This window comes from Ostrea edulis, chromosome 3 (genome assembly GCF_947568905.1).
Source record: "Ostrea edulis chromosome 3, xbOstEdul1.1, whole genome shotgun sequence".
Lineage (NCBI taxonomy): Eukaryota > Metazoa > Mollusca > Bivalvia > Ostreida > Ostreidae > Ostrea > Ostrea edulis.
In genome coordinates this window covers 86362028-86380318 of record NC_079166.1, presented here as the reverse complement: position 1 = coordinate 86380318, position 18291 = coordinate 86362028, and the positions used below count along the sequence as shown (strand labels likewise).

The 18291-nt window shown below is 37.9% G+C and overlaps 2 protein-coding genes across 3 annotated transcripts in view; one reads left to right on the top strand and one right to left on the bottom strand.

Annotated features, from left to right (window-relative positions):
- LOC130053662 (MAM and LDL-receptor class A domain-containing protein 1-like) overlaps positions 1 to 14056 on the top strand; it is a 32569-nt gene extending 18513 nt beyond the window's left edge. Inside the window, exons 15-30 of the mRNA XM_056161045.1 lie at positions 180 to 284; positions 1138 to 1226; positions 1650 to 1785; positions 1957 to 2132; positions 2693 to 2774; positions 2880 to 3161; positions 3584 to 3708; positions 3898 to 4027; positions 7338 to 7519; positions 8250 to 8331; positions 8422 to 8529; positions 9343 to 9434; positions 10428 to 10548; positions 11746 to 11921; positions 12243 to 12321; positions 13700 to 14056. Coding sequence (XP_056017020.1) covers positions 180 to 284; positions 1138 to 1226; positions 1650 to 1785; positions 1957 to 2132; positions 2693 to 2774; positions 2880 to 3161; positions 3584 to 3708; positions 3898 to 4027; positions 7338 to 7519; positions 8250 to 8331; positions 8422 to 8529; positions 9343 to 9434; positions 10428 to 10548; positions 11746 to 11921; positions 12243 to 12321; positions 13700 to 13716 — 1982 coding nt within the window. The 3' untranslated portion in view covers positions 13717 to 14056. The remainder of the gene's footprint in view (positions 1 to 179; positions 285 to 1137; positions 1227 to 1649; positions 1786 to 1956; positions 2133 to 2692; positions 2775 to 2879; positions 3162 to 3583; positions 3709 to 3897; positions 4028 to 7337; positions 7520 to 8249; positions 8332 to 8421; positions 8530 to 9342; positions 9435 to 10427; positions 10549 to 11745; positions 11922 to 12242; positions 12322 to 13699) is intronic.
- LOC130052958 (uncharacterized) overlaps positions 14013 to 18291 on the bottom strand; it is a 4932-nt gene continuing 653 nt past the window's right edge. The window contains exons 3-5 of one of the 2 annotated variants that reach the window (XM_056159298.1): positions 16722 to 17141; positions 16244 to 16386; positions 14013 to 14356 (exon numbers count right to left, since the gene is read on the bottom strand). In XM_056159298.1, coding sequence (XP_056015273.1) covers positions 14123 to 14356; positions 16244 to 16386; positions 16722 to 17141 — 797 coding nt within the window. In that variant the 3' untranslated portion in view covers positions 14013 to 14122. Of the gene's footprint in view, positions 14357 to 16243; positions 16387 to 16721; positions 17145 to 18291 lie in introns of both variants that reach the window. The other variant, XM_056159297.1, reaches the window with a different exon arrangement.

Below are 18291 nucleotides of genomic sequence, written 5' to 3'. Positions count from 1 at the left end.
CTTAATATTCACAAACTATATAACATTTCACCTGGAGTTTGGTTAGTTTGCCTTCGTATTCATTGTGTGTTTAGAAACATTTCATTATTTGATTACATGATTATATTCACAGGTTGCCTTAGTGACCATTGCATGTTTAGAAGCCGTTGGTTATCCCTGTCGCATGGTTATATTTACAGGTTGCCTCAATAACCACTGTATGTTTGGGACCTGCCGGACGTCTGACAGTGTCTGTGTGTGTTCCGGGGGATTCTCTGGATCTCGATGCGACCAAATAGCAGATGGTATGTTTCTTAAGAACCTCGATTTGCCACCACTCTATTAGTAAGTCAAGAGTCATGACGTGAGCATAATAATACATTGATAGGTAAGTGAAGTGTTATTGGTCACGTGTTACAGTATAGGCGTGATAGCGCAGTGACAGGTCATGTTGTAAAATATAGGTGTGATCCTATAATGATCAGTCACGTGTAAATATAAAGGCATGGTAATATGTAATGAGAGGTCACGTGGTATGACATGGGCGTAGTAGTGCAGTGGCATGCTACGTGATATGATATAGGCATGGCTGTGTAGTGGCATGTTACGTGGTATGATATTGCTGTCACGTGGGCGGTAACATTTCAAATATACCATCCTGCTGATGCCACCTGTTCAACCCAATGAATGGTGTGATGCTGAAAGTCATAAAAGTTGAAATTAAGGTGACATGGAAAAGTTACAAGATCTAATATATTGAAATGAATTGTTTGTTGTTGTTTTTTTCAATTTTCACCAGATATGAAGTGCAAATGTATGACGTTTGAAGCCATAGAAATGAAGGTTCTGTATCGTCAACGCCTACTGGCGCACAGAACCTTCGTTTTTGTGGCCATATTCGAATGATATTGGCTTCTAATGTCCGATCCTGTCGAAAGTAACTTAATGCTTAAGTTGGACGCGCCGACATATCGAAAATGTAATCTGGATAAAAGGCAAAAAGCCATGATGACAATACAACTGAGACGAATAAATGGAAGGCAAAAGTCGTGAAGACTAGACCACTGAGACGAATACCTGCTAGACTACTCATGGTCTGTTAGTTCATTATACGAGAGCGGCATCTACCTCGTCTGATTGGTGGTATTATTTTTTCAGGTACCAACATGACGGCGACGTTTGAGCCCAGCGCTGGTCTTCCATTCTTACAGAATGATGGAAACGCTTATGACTGGAGTCTCCGATCGGTATCTATTTAAAAAAAATCAGTCTCTAGTCATCTAAAAAGAGCAGTATCTAGTCATATTTTAAAAAGTCAATGTGACGTCATCACTATCCAATATTAGACGCTCCCCCTTAACAATTCACTAACTAGTGGGTTATTACTATTATAATATTCATAAATTATGAATATCAGACATAAATTATTTATGGGGAACTTTAAGGAAGGATAAACTATTTGACGTACCAATGAACATTGAAGGGTGGATTTAAGAAAATTGGGTGTTTCTACATTCTGTAAGGTTTTATATGGATTGAGAAGCTTCCGACATTGTTTTTTTTAAAATGGGAATGGTTTTGTGTAATATCTTATTATCTTCTTGAGATCTCGAATACAATGATGTATTAGGAGTTTTGGGGTGTTTTATTTGCTTTTACGTTGTTTCAAGGGTCCTACTCCGAGTAATAATACAGGACCCCCAGGGGCTCAGGAGGGTACAACCTATATCTACCTCGAATCGTCTGCTCCGCACGTGCAAGGTGACACCGCAACGCTGACATCATCAGCCGTGACGTTTTCATTGTGTGAGTACATCATTTATCAATATCTAACTTTTTATTACATCATATTTGGTTGATTACACTATTATATATAATCAACGTATTCCAGATATAAATGACATGTTTAATTCAGTGAATTATCATGGAAATCCTCTTCACGATAATTGATGTGAATGTCTGATGTTTCTTCTGCAGCCTTGACTCGCTGTTTGCAGTTCTACTACTCCATGTATGGAGCCAATATGGGGACATTGAATGTTTATTATCAGAGCGGAACGGGGGCCAGGACATTGGCCTGGTCACGCTCTGGTGATCAGGGAGACCAGTGGAATTATGTTGAAGTTGAAATTCCCAGCGTTTCTAGTTTACGGGTAACAAATCTACATGTTTTTAAAATAGTCAATCTACAAAGATTTTGTCGGATGAAATATAAATGTGACATGATTCTTATTCACTTATCTATCTATCTTTAAATATATTAATTATTTACTTTATCAATTAACCTATCCACATATATCTTCATTTATTAATCTTTAATTTATCTACCGAGGACCCATTCACTTTCTAATTATTCAATTCATTCATTAAGAAATAAATGCATGAAATTCTTTTTAAGTAGGTGTTCTCTCTCTCTCTCTCTCTCTCTCTCTCTCTCTCTCTCTCTCTCTCTCTCATTATAATTATTATTATCTATCAATATGTATATTGCTCGCATCTATTTATTACTCTATTCATTTGTATATCGATTTATGTATGCATTATTTAATTGCTCTATTTAAAATTGTTTTGTTTATTCACCTATCTATACATTACGTGTACACTGTATTCACTTACCTCTTTATTTGTCTTTTGAATATCTAGCGTTTCGTTTCCATATCTATCTATGCACCTACATACATTAACTTACCTGTTTTTCCATTCATTTTTACAGATTTCCTTTGACGGAGTACGTGGGAGTGGACATCTCAGTGACATTGCTCTGGATAACGTCAGATTATTCAGCGTCAGTTGTGGTAAAATATCTTCATGTAGCCACTGCAGTGTGTCTCATCAAAATATGCAATGTTTCTTGTTTGGAATGCTCTGTTGGTCCCTGTATGAATTGTTTGTATTTTCAGCATCATTGGTAACGACAACTTCGACATCTATTTCTACAACGTCGACCACGCCCACCACCACAACCACGCCTACAACAACTACGACTTCCCCCACCACCACAACAACGCCTACCACTACAACTACAGCCGCCACTATAACCACTACACCCACCACCACCACCATGCCCACCTCTACAACCACCACCACCACAACGCCCACTACAACCACCACCACATCTACCACAACATCGGTCACCTTCCCAACATCCACTTCATCGATACCGACATCAGCCCCTACAATAGGTTAAGCAGCTTAAGATATAGAGCATTACTCTTATTGAAAGGATTGTGAATTGCTCCAATTTAATGAATGATACGACAGCATCTAGTCATACTGAATATTGCATGTATTCAATTTGTCTGGGGCAATAAAATAAATCCAAGTTTCCACGTGAATATATCTTTTATGAGTATCCATCACATGTGTTTCAATAAAAAAGGGAAGATTATTTCCATTAGCTGAATATTTCAATCGGTTTTCCTCATTAAAGGCAACACCTGTTCTGTTCTGCTATTTATAAATTCATAGACAAAACCACTGAACGAAAGTCAATTAGTTACGTTGCAGTATCACAAAAACGCCATTAGATAACGGAATCAAATGTCCATATCGAAATCTCGATTCAAACTTCATTGCAATAACGCTGTATCATTAATATTTTAAGTCCAAGCCACCTGCGATTTCGAGCTGGGAGCCAACTGTGCCTTACTCAATCTCTTCCCTCCTCCCATTGGTCAACAATCACCGGATTTGTTTAGAGACGATTTTGATTGGGTGCTCACGAGAACGGTAACTAGAACCAGTCGAAGATATGTTGAATTAATACAAGATATGCGGAAGAAAATATCTATACAACCATTCATAGCATATCCAAAAGAAGACTAAGCATAATCACATTCAGAGAAACTATGAACCTTTTCCCTTTGTTTATCAATTCTTTGATTACTACAACCTTATGTATTTATGATATCTTTAAAGGGTAGCACACCTTCCCGTAACACTGGACCTACATCAGCGTCTCAGGGCTCCCGCTACGCTTACATTGAGGCATCCAGTCCGCGCCGGAGCGGGGAGAGGGCAGTTCTGAGGACAAACACCAATTTTCGAAGTACGTATCTGCCGTTTCATCAAACATCGTAACTACAGTCATGGGACATAATTATTCGCCACCCTGTGCGCAAATGGCGTTGTATTTGCGATTAGGAACCGAAAATAGACCCCCGTGCTATAAATAGACAACAAATTTCCCCTTCATATTTTTACAACAGGGTCAAGCTACTAAAATTGATGACGTGTACACATACATTTTTTCGTCTGCTATTGATCATAAACTTAGTAAACATTGTTGATTGAAATGGGTCGTAAAGGGAAAGAGCTGAGCATTGAAGTCAGAAATCTCGTAGTTAATTCACACAAAGTGAACGGAAATGTTTCTAACTTATCAAAGACTTTAGGAATACCCAGATCTACCGTGCGAAGTGTTATTAAGAAATTCAAACAGCATTCTGATGTGAAAAATCGCACGGGAAGGGGCCGTAAGTGTCTATTCACGCAGAGGGATTCTAACAAACTTTCAAGGGTCATCAAAGAAAATCGGAGACGTACTTACAAAGACATAACAGGCATTATTAATGAAAATAGGAATCATCAATTTTGTACAAAAACTGTTGAAAGAAAAATAAAAAAAATTAGGATATGTACGGAGGGTTGCAAAGAAGAAAGTGGCAGTTCGTGAAGTGAATAAAAAAGAACGTGTAAAATGGTGCAAGGAGAGGAAAGATTGGACAGTTCAGCAAGAATGGTGTAAATGGATTTTCAGTGATGAGAGTCAGATTGTTATTGGGGATAACAACAAGGTATACGTGTGGCGAAAAGCGGATGAAAAGTATAACCCCCAACTAGCGTGTCCTGCTCCGCGACGAAAGTTAAGTGTTATGATCTGGGGATGCATTTGTTTTCAAGGTATGGGCACTTTGACTGATATCCAAGGTAACATTAATGCTCAAAGATATTTACAAATAATTGATGATAATATATGGCCAGTAATAGCCAGGCATTTCCCGGAGAACAACTACATTTTCATGGACGACAATGCCCCTGTTCATCGAGCCAAAATTATTAAAGATTATGTAGCTGACAACAATATTAATACAACAACATGGCCAGCACAGTCACCAGATTTAAATATAATAGAGAACATATGGTTACATTTGAAAAGAACACTAGAAACCCGTGTCCATTTTATAAACTCTCGACAAGATCTTATAGCGGAAATTCGGACTGTGTGGGAAAACATTCCATTAAACTATGTACAGAACCTTTATAATTCTATACCAGGGCGACTAAAGGAGGTAATCAGGATGAAAGGAAATCTGACCAAATACTGAGGTAAGATTTTAATTCTATCCACAGCAAACAACTTTCAAACTTCACCAAGTGGACGTGCGTTTCATGGCAGCCATTTTGAAAGTGGCGAATAATTATGTCCTATGACTGTAGTTGCGTAAGCTTAGTTTGGCGTAACTTTCTGACTAGACTAAATATTTTACGCAAGTCCGTTTCATCAAATGGCGTAAGATTAGAATTTACGCAAGTTTTCTACTAACTAGTAGAAACACTACGTCAGGTCGAACCCTTACGTAAGTACCTACGTAATCAAAATGTTAGCTGTTTGTAGATATATATGGAATTTTTATCGACGAGCTTTGCGTCGTGATCGATTTTTTCAAGACAGGATGCTTTTAGATGTTTACAACGATAAATATGCAAGGCCATAATGGTTACTTCCCTTTGATTACTAGTAAATTTATGGCTTGCCTTTACTGTGTAATTATTTTTCACAAGTGTATATCTGTACATGAATGATGAATGTACAGTGTTATTCCCAAAAATCTTTGTAAAGTAGTCCACCGTAAAGGGAAATGTAGGCAAAAAATTATAAATCTCTTCAAAACTTCCGCTCTGACTAACTTGGAACAAATGGTTAGCGAGCCCGATTCAATTCGATCTCTGTCGTGTGGTGGGTGGATTTACGGGAGTGTAATGTATATTTCATGAATAGTTACTTTACGATCTACTATTTTCCATTGTATATCTTAAATCTTGAAAAAATATCCCGTCATAAGAGATACATTATATAACTATATTATGTATCTATTAAGACGGAATTTTTTGGGAAGATTTTTAAAATATCAATAATAAAGTTCTTCCAAATAAAAAAAAAAAAGTCTTCGTAACAGTTCAAATGATACTTGACGAATTTCGGTGATAAGTGATGTGAGGATAATCCGTACAGATATATATTTTATGTGATCAAATAAAGAAAAGCATCTATACATGTACATGTATATCAGGCACGAATCGGAGTGAGGGGGAGGGGGGAGGGGTCACCCTGCGTTGCTACTCCACTTTTTTAACAATACGAGTTTTTAAAATTTTGTACTGTAAGTGAATGAGAGGAATTTATGAATAAAAACTATTTAGTGAGGTATGATCATGAGCATTAATAGAAGAAGTCTAACACCCCCACCCCCCACATGCACATCTTATTTGTAGGAAAATGTTTTGAGGCACTCATAATAGAAGACTCTAGCACCCCCACGATTGAAGAAAATGAAACCTGAGAGAGAAAAAAATTGTAGAAATCACTGCAAAAGATTATTTGAAAAGCCAACATCTGATTTATGTTCCAGCTGCACCCCCCCCCCCCCCCCCCTGTCACTTTCCAGTGATATGTTTGATTTAGTATGCAGTGCCCAAATAGTATGGTATAGGAAAATTTTACTGCCTCTGCCAACACGGCTATCTCTGTCTCCTCCCAATTCCGTTTGTGCATTTTCTTTGCGTTCTTTTCATTCATTATTTTGGTCCAGACGACAAGTGAAAAAAACGAAAGTATGATGTACGCATGCTCAGGACGCGGTAACTAAGCACGTAAGCTTAGTTGAAAACTTAGTCGAGTAGTAACGTACGCATTTGCGATAAACTAAGATTATACGTAACTAGATTTACGTAGTCGGCGTAAGACTTAGTTAGTTGAAAAATTACACTTATTGATGAAACGGCGTCCTGGTCACTACCGCAATTTCAAAATCGCTTTAACACACTACACCACGAGTTTCTTAAGTATGTATTCGCAATAACCACAAAAATCTTAAGTATGTTAATGTACGCAAAAGACGAACTTTCAAACAATTATAAATTGGGGAAAAAAACTAATGTTAACACAGAAATATCACAATTTTGTTTTGAATAGGTTTTGCTAATTTTTACGGTAATAAACTGCTTTTGTCAGCTTCACACTTCACACAAGGATATTAAAAGGATGATAACATGTTTGTTTTTTTCAAATACACTAAGAATGTAAAGACCTAAAACTGAATTGCAAAAATTAAAAACTGCATTGATATTAATTGTAGATAACCCGCAATGCTTGTCGTTTGACTATCATATGTTTGGGTCCGCCAACGGTATGGGAAACCTCAAGATCTACTCCAACAACATCAATAATGATATCACATTACTATGGAAACGGGAAGGTAACCAAGGTAACCAGTGGCTATCAACGTCAGTTGAGGTACCAGCGGCTACTGGGCTCGTAGTAAGTATCGACAGTCGTATTCGTCGTTATAAGTACACGTATAGACAGAGGTATTCGTCATAGTAAGTATAGACAGACGTATTGGTCGTAATAAGTACACGTATAGACAGACGTATTCGTTATAGTAAGTGCACGTATAGACAGACGTATTCGTCATAGTAAGAACATGTACACGTATAGACAGACGTATTCGTCATAGTAAGAACACATATAGACAGACGTATTCGTTATAGTAAGAACATGTACACGTATAGACAGACGTATTCGTCGTAATAAGTACACGTACAGACGGACGTATTGGTTGTAGTCAGTACACGTAGTGATAGACGTCATAGTTAGTACACGTATAGACAGACGTATTGGTTGTAGTCAGTACACGTATAGTGATAGACGTCATAGTTAGTACACGTATAGACAGACGTATTCGTCATCCTGAGTATCCTCACCCTGACTGGCTTCAAATACCGTGTGCGTCGTGTTTGACGATTTTTATACGTGATACAACGGCGTCGCCAAAACGCCATAAGACGTTGTGATGGACGTGACGTATTAGGAGAACAAGTATAACAATATCGGCATCTTATTCAAAGTCCTAACAAAGCATTCGATTCCTTACAAATCTTACATTACATGTTTGTTCTCACATTCAATGATTAGGTCTCGTCATGCAGTATAACACTTCCAAGTGAACGTTTGCCATCATTTTCTTACTTGTAACTTAATTTTCCAGATTTTCTTTGAGGCCACTAGAGGCACTACCTATAAGAGCGACATTGCCATCGATAATGTCCGTATTATACAGGGCGCCTGTGGTAAGTTAGAACATATCCGGATAGCTTATGTAGAAACAAGTCAGAAAGCAAAGGTTTTAATTGAACTAACGTGCAAGTTTCTTAACATAGGGTGTAGTACAAACCCGTGTAAAAATGGTGGACAGTGCACAGAAACACCCACTGGGTTCACGTGCCAGTGTAGCAACGGGTTCGGAGGGACAACTTGTGACGTCATAGGTAATGCATTTCAACTTCCATTGTAAATACGCCCAGATGCATGAGATAATTGTAATTGAATTCCTCATTTTATTAACCACTTCGGTATATACTAGCAAAGACACTTAACATAAAGCTTCCTTGGCTTAAAAATGTTCATTACTTTCTAGATGAAAACTTCAAGGTCACATTTATAAAGAATGTTTACAGAGTACTATTTAAAATACCTTTTGGGTTTAAGCGATGGACCCCCCCCCCCTTTCATGTGATATACCATATACTTAAAATGGCTTGGGATCAACCCTATTTTTTGTATGAAAAGGTCATTAGTATTAGAATATGTGAAAATCTGTATAGGTTATGTTATCTAAACTTTAACAATAAAACTCCACGTGGACATTCTCTATCACAAAATGAGGGCCCTAAACCTGTAAAGGCCGTAGATATCAGCTGTTTTATAGTCTGTACTCAGATATTACAATATCTTCTCCAAGTATTTCTCTTTTTCTTAAAACAAAGTACACCAGGCCTCAAGGACATCAATTGATATATACTTACACGTGTAAGTCTAAATTTCGAATCCAGCTAAATTTTGAAATAATTTTCAGTATATGTTTGCAATTAATTGTTTTTAACCTACAGTTGTTTAAACATCTGTGCTAGATAAAATATAAGTAATGAAGATTTGAACAGCCTATTCTCAGTTTGATGGTTTTGGGGCCTGTAACAGTAGATTCGTTAGCTTTGCTTGTTGTACACTACATGTTATTTGTGTTTAGCGATTTTGTTGTGGTTCCTCACATATGTGACGTGTTCGAGTCTGTTCTATTACAGCCGGTCCTGTGACGTGTAATTTTAACTCCGGAAATACATGCGGCTTTCTGGCCCAGGCTACAAATGATGGGGACAACTGGCGATTCGGAACGGTGAGTTCATTGTTAAATGTGTGTCCTATCACAAAGAACACAGGACTGGTTTGTTCCAATACCTGGTACTTTCCACGGGTGTTTTGTTTGTGTAAAGCAATATCATATTGCATTGCAGACAAGCGTGTTTCCACTTTTACGGCAGTACGGATGTAACTACCGGCCACCCAAGAGCGCAGTGCGGAATTAATATTTTCATTTCCATGGGATTGATGTAAATGCATTTTTAAAAAAATATTTACGAAATTAATGTTGCGTTTTTGATTGGTGATTGCATTTATTGTTAATATTTAGCCTTCAAGTTGTATAATCGAGATAAATCAAGCACATGAATATAAAAAAAATAAAAACGTAATAAACATTAACGTTGTCGAGTTGCTCTGCTTTTGATTCGGGTTCAATCTATTTCATTCATTACTATTCATCTATAAAATCATTTATGAAATACGAAACTGATGTGCAGTGTTTTGTGGATGTAATGTTATTTTGCGGATTAACACTAGTAATATATTCAAGTGGCTTTGAGGTGATAAGGACAGTTGAATCCAGACATGTGGAAACTCCAGGCATATACAGGTTATACATGTAAAGTGTACAGATTTTGTCTAAATGCGGATTTATTTATTTTTTTGATTTTTTTGTGATTGATTGATTGAATATTGTTTAACGTCCACTCTCGAGAGAATATTCCACTCATATACAGACGTCCAATCGTAGTTTGAGATGTAAATAAAGTAGCGGATAGTATATAGAGGGAACTTATGTTGCCTCGCTAGTGAGCTTGCTTTTTCTAGTGATGTGTTAGAGTCTTAATCATACAAGTTAAACAACGCCGAGCGTGATTATCAGTTTGCTGGATGACCACTATCCGTTACATATTCTCATATTTTTGGTTTTTGATGCCGTTTATGTGTTAGAAGTTTATTTTGAGATCCTAAGTAAAGAAAAAAAGCCACTAATTCTGAGTTTAGATTGTCGACTGTCTCCTTTTAGAGGACACCTAGTTACCGCACTGGACCCCAGACTCCCGTGGATGGTATATTTGCCTACACTGAGGCTTCCTTCCGGTTCCGGGGCACCACTTACATCCTGACTACATCCGGGGTACAGTTACGTAAGTATACGATAATGTTATACATGTTTATAAATCATTAATTAATAGGCGAGTTGGATGAAAACGTCATTACTCTGTGTGCACAGTATGTATATGGCTGCTTCGCCGTCTGCTGCTATTGGTTGGAGACAGTGTTTAGGGTGGAAGTGTATGAGAATGACGATAAGATAGGCACTACCTCAACACTCTGGGCTGGACTTGTGTAATAAGGATAATACGAGTTTTGTTACGGAAAATGTAACTGATTTATTTTCAAACATTTGATTATATCATTGATGTACGTCGTGTCAAACAGGTATCGTCTATACATATATGATGCATGCAGCTACAAAGTGAATGGGGGAAAATCATTTTTATGGATTTCCCTAAAACACAGTTCTTCCCTTTGTGTAATGGAAATACAGATATCTTACAGAATTTTTCCTGTGTATTTAAGAAATGAATCTTAAATTATTTTCTTGATAATGAAAATACATAATCTACCTTTTGTATAATGGATATACAAATACCCTCCCTTTGTATAAAGAATGCATTGGGATATTTCCTTAATGCAAGGTGAAGATAACGAACAGTGATCAATCTCATAACTCCTATAAGCAATACAAAATAGATAGTTGGGCAAACACGGACCCCTGGACACACCAGAGGTGGGATCAGGTGCCTAGGAGGAGTAAGCATCCCCTGTTGACCGGTCACACCCGCCGTGAGTCCTATATCCTGATCAGGTAAACGGAGTTATCCACAGTCGAAATCAGTGTGCCAAGAACGGCTTAACAATCGGTATGAAACACGTCAGACAGCATTTGACCCAATGCGAGGTTGTACTGACGATTTATAAGAAATGTATACATTTCTTATTATCAAACATTATAATATGCAAGAATTTCACTTTTTATCAACAAATCGCCTCTTGTTTCTCTACATGGTTTCTTCATGGAGTAATATCCGTGCTGTTAATAATTATATTGGGGCACCTGTTAAGACTATAGGTTAGGAAACGGTATTCAACAATTACTACAATGTCCACTGACGTGGAGTTACCGAATTTGCCAGCAATTTATTATACCATATCGTATACCATATCGTCAATCGCCAGCATATGTCCTCCATCACATGGAAAGACAGGTGGTGACCTATATAGTGGTTATAGTTAAAGCTCCTGTACACTATTATGTTGGATGACATTTCACTCTACAGAGGAGAATCCCTGGTGCATGACGTTCCAATACAACATGTATGGAAACAGGATGGGGACTCTACAGGTCAACGCGGGGTCAGCCGGAAATCTTACGAACGTGTGGTCACGCTCCGGTAATCAAGGCCGAAACTGGAAGTCGGCGTCCATCTCCATCAGTTCCGCACCAAATCTCGTGGTAAGTTGCTGTCTATTGTTAGATTTGTATCATGTCAATCCTATTTAGTACTCAGATATTCATATGTACATATCATCAAAACTTTACATGCGACATTTATGACATTTACTGTCCTTCACATTACCACAAGAGTATAGTACTGTGTATATTTGTCACTTGCAAGTGCGTCAAAATATTAACTCACCACACTGCAGATTTTCTACTGCTAAACTACATGTACATTACGAAAACAGTGGACTCTTATAAACTTGACATATGTTTACTTTGTGTTGGGGTATCAGTCCATAAGTTTCCAAAAAGTCAAGTTTTTAATTTTTGCAGATTAATATAAAGGCCATCCGGGGCTGGGGATACAGGAGCGACGTTGCTATTGACAACGTTAAGTTGGAGACTGGGGCGTGTAAGTATGTCATTGTCTACGTCTCTCTTTTCTGCCTTTCTATTTTTTTTCTTCTATCTCTCTGTCTCTCTTCGTTATAACATTACCAATCAATCAGAGCTGTTGAGTGTTTCTTTATCTCTCTATATCATAGCTTTACCAATTAGCCAGAACTGTTTACATTATTATACCCCTCATCAATCAGAACAGTTTACATTATTACACCCCTCATCAATCAGAACAGTTTACATTATTACACCCCTCATCAATCAGAACAGTTTACATTATTACACCCCTCATCAATCAGAACAGTTTACATTATTACACCCCTCATCAATCAGAACAGTTTACATTATTACACCACTCGTCAATCAGAACAGTTTATATCATTACACCACTCATCAATCAGAACTGGTTACATTATTACACCACTCATCAATCAGAACTGGTTACATTATTACACCCCTCATCAATCAGAACAGTTTATATCATTACACCACTCATCAATCAGAACTGGTTACATTATTACACCCCTCATCAATCAGAACTGTTTACATTATTACACCCCTCATCAATCAGAACAGTTTACATTATTACACCCCTCGTCAATCAGAACTGGTTACATTATTACACCACTCATCAATCAGAATAGTTTATATCATTACACCACTCATCAATCAGAACTTTTTACATTATTACACCCCTCATCAATAAGAACTGGTTACATTATTACACCACTCATCAATAAGAACTGTTTAATTTATTACACCCCTCGTCAATCAGAACTGGTTACATTATTACATCACTCATCAATAAGAACTTTTTACATTATTACACCCCTCATCAATCAGAACTGTTTACATTATTACACCCCTCATCAATCAGTACTGTTTATATTATTACACCCCTCATCAATCAGAACTGGTTACATTATTACATCCCTCATCAATAAGAACTCTTTACATTATTACATCACTCATCAATAACAACTGTTTACATTATTACACCATTCATCAATCAGAACAGTTTATATTATTACACCCCTTATCAATCAGAACTGTTTACATTATTACACCCCTCATCAATCAGAACTGTTTACATTATTACACCCCTCATCAATCATAGCTGTTTACATTATTACACCCCTCATCAATCAGAACTGTTACATTATCACATCCCTCGTCAATAAGAACTGTTTACATTATTACATCACTCATCAATCAGAGCTGTTTACATTATTACACCACTCATCAATCACAGCTGTTCAGTCTCTCTCTCTCTCTCTCTCTCTCTCTCTCTCTCTCTCTCTCTATATATATATATATATATATATATATTATAGCATTATCAGTCAACAGACCTGTTAATTTGAGTTACTTATGGAAGCCTTTCTTTGTAGGTTCCATCACATCGTGATTTGCTGATCCCAAGCGACCATTCTTTTTTCATCTCTGTGATACATACTTCAATAGATTTACTTTTTGTCACCGTTGACTCATTTTCCGTGAAATTTAAACATAAAGTGAAGTTTTAAATGAATTTTACGTCAATCTTGATCATTTCTTACTCATTGTTTTAAAACCATGTTTCAGTCATTGCTCTAATAATGGAGCAATGTTTGCTCTCAGTTTTCTTTTGGAAACCTCCACTAAAGTGCTACAAATGTTCTTAATATACCAAGTGCCAAAATAAAATTGCAAATTGTATATGCGTATGCTTTTGGACTCTTTGTTATTAAAAAATCATGACATTTTAACACTTGTTGAAATACTTGATTTGAACACTTTGTCATTACACAATGTGATTTGCATATATACTGATGTCACTCATTTACTTGGATGGTAACGTTAGCTTTAGCAGTTCCGGAACCGCATGCGTATTGATAGCCCGACTCGCATATGATTTGCGTTTCTTCGTCTATGGCGGACACAGTGTATTCCAGTGCGCTCGTTTTCCACCAGAGACAGCTGTTGATCTTCCGGGCGTTGAAAGAGTGCGTGACAGGCATTGGTGTCAGTGAGGTGTCGCCCACAGCCCTGGAACACCAGCGGATACTCTATCATAGAAAAGAAACCGGTAGTACAATTCATTGTTAGAATAAGACCTCTAAGCATGTACAGTGTGATGCACAATAAAATTAAGGGGGCCGGACAATATCGTGATTTTATCAGACTGATATTGTTTATATGCTTACTTTAGGCGGATTCATATCTGTGCCTTTGGCGGTGTAGCAAAACGTTTACTGGGAAGGCCCTATTGAACTTTAAGAGGCGCTAAATCATTACGTAAACACAGACTGCACTAAATTGAAGGCACAAGTAAAGAATTCCGTAACCGTATTCTCTAAATGCTACTAAGATTATTTCTAACCCATTCTATATAAGTTCAAAATTAGATTAAGTCACCTTGTTTGTTCAAGAACTAGATGAAAAAGGCGAGGATAAGCAACAGTGACCAATCCCATAAACCCCATATATAAATACAAAATACAGAACGGCGAACACGGATCCCGTGGACACACCAGAGGTGAGATCATGTGCATAGGATGAGTAATCATCCTCTGTTAACCGGTCACACCCGAATTACACATCATCTTCATCAGGTAAACGGAGTAATTCGTAATCAGAGTTGGTATGTGTAAGTTACCCTCGCGAATTGAATCAGCTATACGACATAACTTTGTCAGGTGATAATGGATATTGCTACACAAATATGGAAAATCAGCTATGGAAAAGGTGAAGTCATCCTGTGTGACAGAAAATTGAGTTTATTGCTATAATTAGTAGACTTTGCTCTTACTTATAGATGTAAGCATCAAAGGTGAATTAAATATTCATTTATACGTAGTCATACATTATTATTTTCAGATGTACTATATTTGTCAAACAATCACTCTTGACAAGCCGCAGCTAGTCGCACGACCAAATCAAAGGTCGAACAATCAATGTTGAGAAACAATGGACGATCGATCGATCGAAAAGTTGTATGACAGTTTGCACCACCAAACTTAATAATGAAGTACCAATAAAATAAGTACGACTTATCTGTTATCCACAGTTGATGGAGCGTCCATGAAAGTGTGTTTGTTTGGGCTATATAGACAGAGGACATCGGCCTTTGATGGTAATGATTGGTTTTATATAGCGCCTTTTCCAGCGTATGCTGCTCAAAGCGCTTTACAATAATCAATGTACATTATCAGCCCGGCAGACCTTATATCAATCTAGAACTTTCTCAGCCTCCTAGGAAGCATACAGTGCAAGCTGCCATTACAAGCGCTAGAGCACTAACATTCTAACAATAGATTTCACTGTCTATAGCCAGGTACCCCTTTTACACTTGGGTGGAGTGAGGAAATTCATGTAAAGTGCCTTTCCCAAGGACACAACGTCAGCCCTGCCCCAGCCAGGACTCGAACCCACGACCTTTTGGTTGAGAGTCTGACGGCCTAACCACTCGGCCACCGACTCCAATACGGTGGTTCAGAGTTTGAATTCCAGACTAGTTATTATTTTTCACCTCTTATGTTTCATTTGACCATTACCTGGACTTGTAGATGAAAATCCCACAGAGACAGCAGAATATGGGCTGTGTGTTTTATAGGACAAAAATAATTTACGGAGGGAGGTGATTCAGCTACGATGATTGATTTTATCAGTGATATTGTCAGTGTAGACCAATATTGATGGCAGATGCCACGCATAATCGTACGAGCTAATTCATTCACAGAGAAACTTTCCAACATGTTCCACGCCATACTTTATATTAAATGTCGCAGTTGGTTACCACGAGTATAACAGAAAATTCATGGCTTCATCGAAAATTGAATCCGGGATATTTTTACGGCCCATATATCCTAAACCGTTTCATCCCTAAATTGGTTTCAAGTTTGGAATGAATAAATCTTCGGTTGAAATCATCAGTACCCACAAACAATACTTACGGGATTAGAATCAGCCTGGTCAGTCCCAACTTCACCTGAGCATTCTATCTGTATGGTGGTTCCCGCTGGAAATTGGCGGTTAGGGGTTGGGTTCCCCAATGCTCCTGTTCTCACAACAGGGGCGTCCATATGTTTTGGGGGATCTACGTACAAAAGAAATTAAAATACGGTACGTCTTTATCTGTAACCAATGAGAAATATATACACCTTTATTCCATACTCTAACATTCTAAGAATGACATATCCAACATAATTTATAGGTATCTGAATAATGTATTTCTCTAAATCATAGAAAGGTAAGACTGCATCTCTATTCATGTGATTGATATTGGATGTTAAATTGCACTCACAGTTTCAGAATTTCGTATGCTTTGATCTTGCCATGTGGCATTTGAAACACGAATATTTATCTAACGGACGGTGTTATTTCAAGATGATGCTTGGTTGTACACAAAACCTAATTCTTTCTTTCTCTCACCTAAAACTTTGACTAGGTAGTCCTTTGTAAACTGTGTACTCATTGAGCCGTTCTTTTCCAAACCTCCCAAAAAACATGAATAACTAGCAGAATCATTGTCACAGTGAACGTAGTCACGTGATATTGTATAGGTTAGATATGCAGACTGAACGGAAGTGATGTCACCGGAAACAGTAACCCCAGGTCTGTGCTGTATGTAATGATCCTCCCACGTGATCTTCGTTTCGTCTGTGATAAACAGAACAGGGCGCTTCTCGTCTTCGCCGTTTTTCTTTTCCAGGCCCATTAAATGGATTTCTCTGAAGGTAGTTCGCCTGTCGATTTCACAGGAAATGACCATATCAGCATATCCCTTCCGAACTGTGTGCGAACCAGTCACGACGAGATTGTAAGCTGTAAAGTCTTCGTTATTGAACAAAGCTGCTACAAAAAGGAAACGTATTAAAGCTGAATCTTAGCTGTCTTGTTTTTATAATGTTACGAGACAGAATTAATTCAAACGTTCTACATGAGAAGAAACAAATTCGTGTTGTGGTCTTTAACTGAACATTTACATGAATCGGCGATTTTTGTTTATTAACAATATTCATTTTCATTCATGTGTCGATTCAAAATATCCCAGTGAACTTGAAATAAAGGGCACCCCACATTTCATTCATAATTGGAATATTTGGTTGAACATATATATGTTGGCAACAAACTGACAACTCAACTTTATGACAAGCGGGGTGACTTCAGCTTCTTCATCGTCACCTTTCTATAATTAGGTAGCAATGTTCCATTATCACCCTAATGGATCTTATACTGACATACTAGTTGCTGTTACGGGGTTTAAACTGTTCGTTTACAGCTAGAATTTTGTAAATTCCAGATCGTTATAACTATAAAAAGGCCTGATAATTTGTATAAATTGCGTCAGAAAACATTCGACTTAATGACATATTGCAATTGTAGATTAACGATCGACAGGGGATGCTTATTCCTCCTAGACATCTGATCCCAACTCTAATGTATGCAAGAGTCCGTATTTGCCCTGCTCCTTATTTTGTATTCCTTATGAAAGGTGAAGATAACGAACAGTAATCAATCTCATAACTCCTATACGCAATACAAATTAGAGAGTTGGGCAAACACGGACCCCTGGACACACCAGAGGTGGGATCAGGTGCCTAGGAGGAGTAAGCATCCCCTGTCGACCGGTCACACTCGCCATGAGCCCTATATCCTGATCGGGGCCTCCGTGGCCGAGTGGTTAAAGCAACGCGTTCAAAATCACACAGCCTCTCACCTCTGTCGGCGCGGGTTCGAATCCCGCTCGCGCTGGTAAGTGAGAAAGATTCCCAGTTTACTTTCGGAAGGTCGGTGGTCTCTTCCCAGATACATTGTATCTGGGTTCTCTCTTCTACCAATAAAAACTGGGCGCCACCAGATAACTGAAAAATTGTTGAGTGTGGCGGAAAACATCAATCGATCAATCAATATATCCTGATCAGGTAAACGGAGTTATCTGTAGTCAAAATCAGTGTGCCAAGAACGGTCTAACAATCGGTATGAAATATGTCAGACAGCA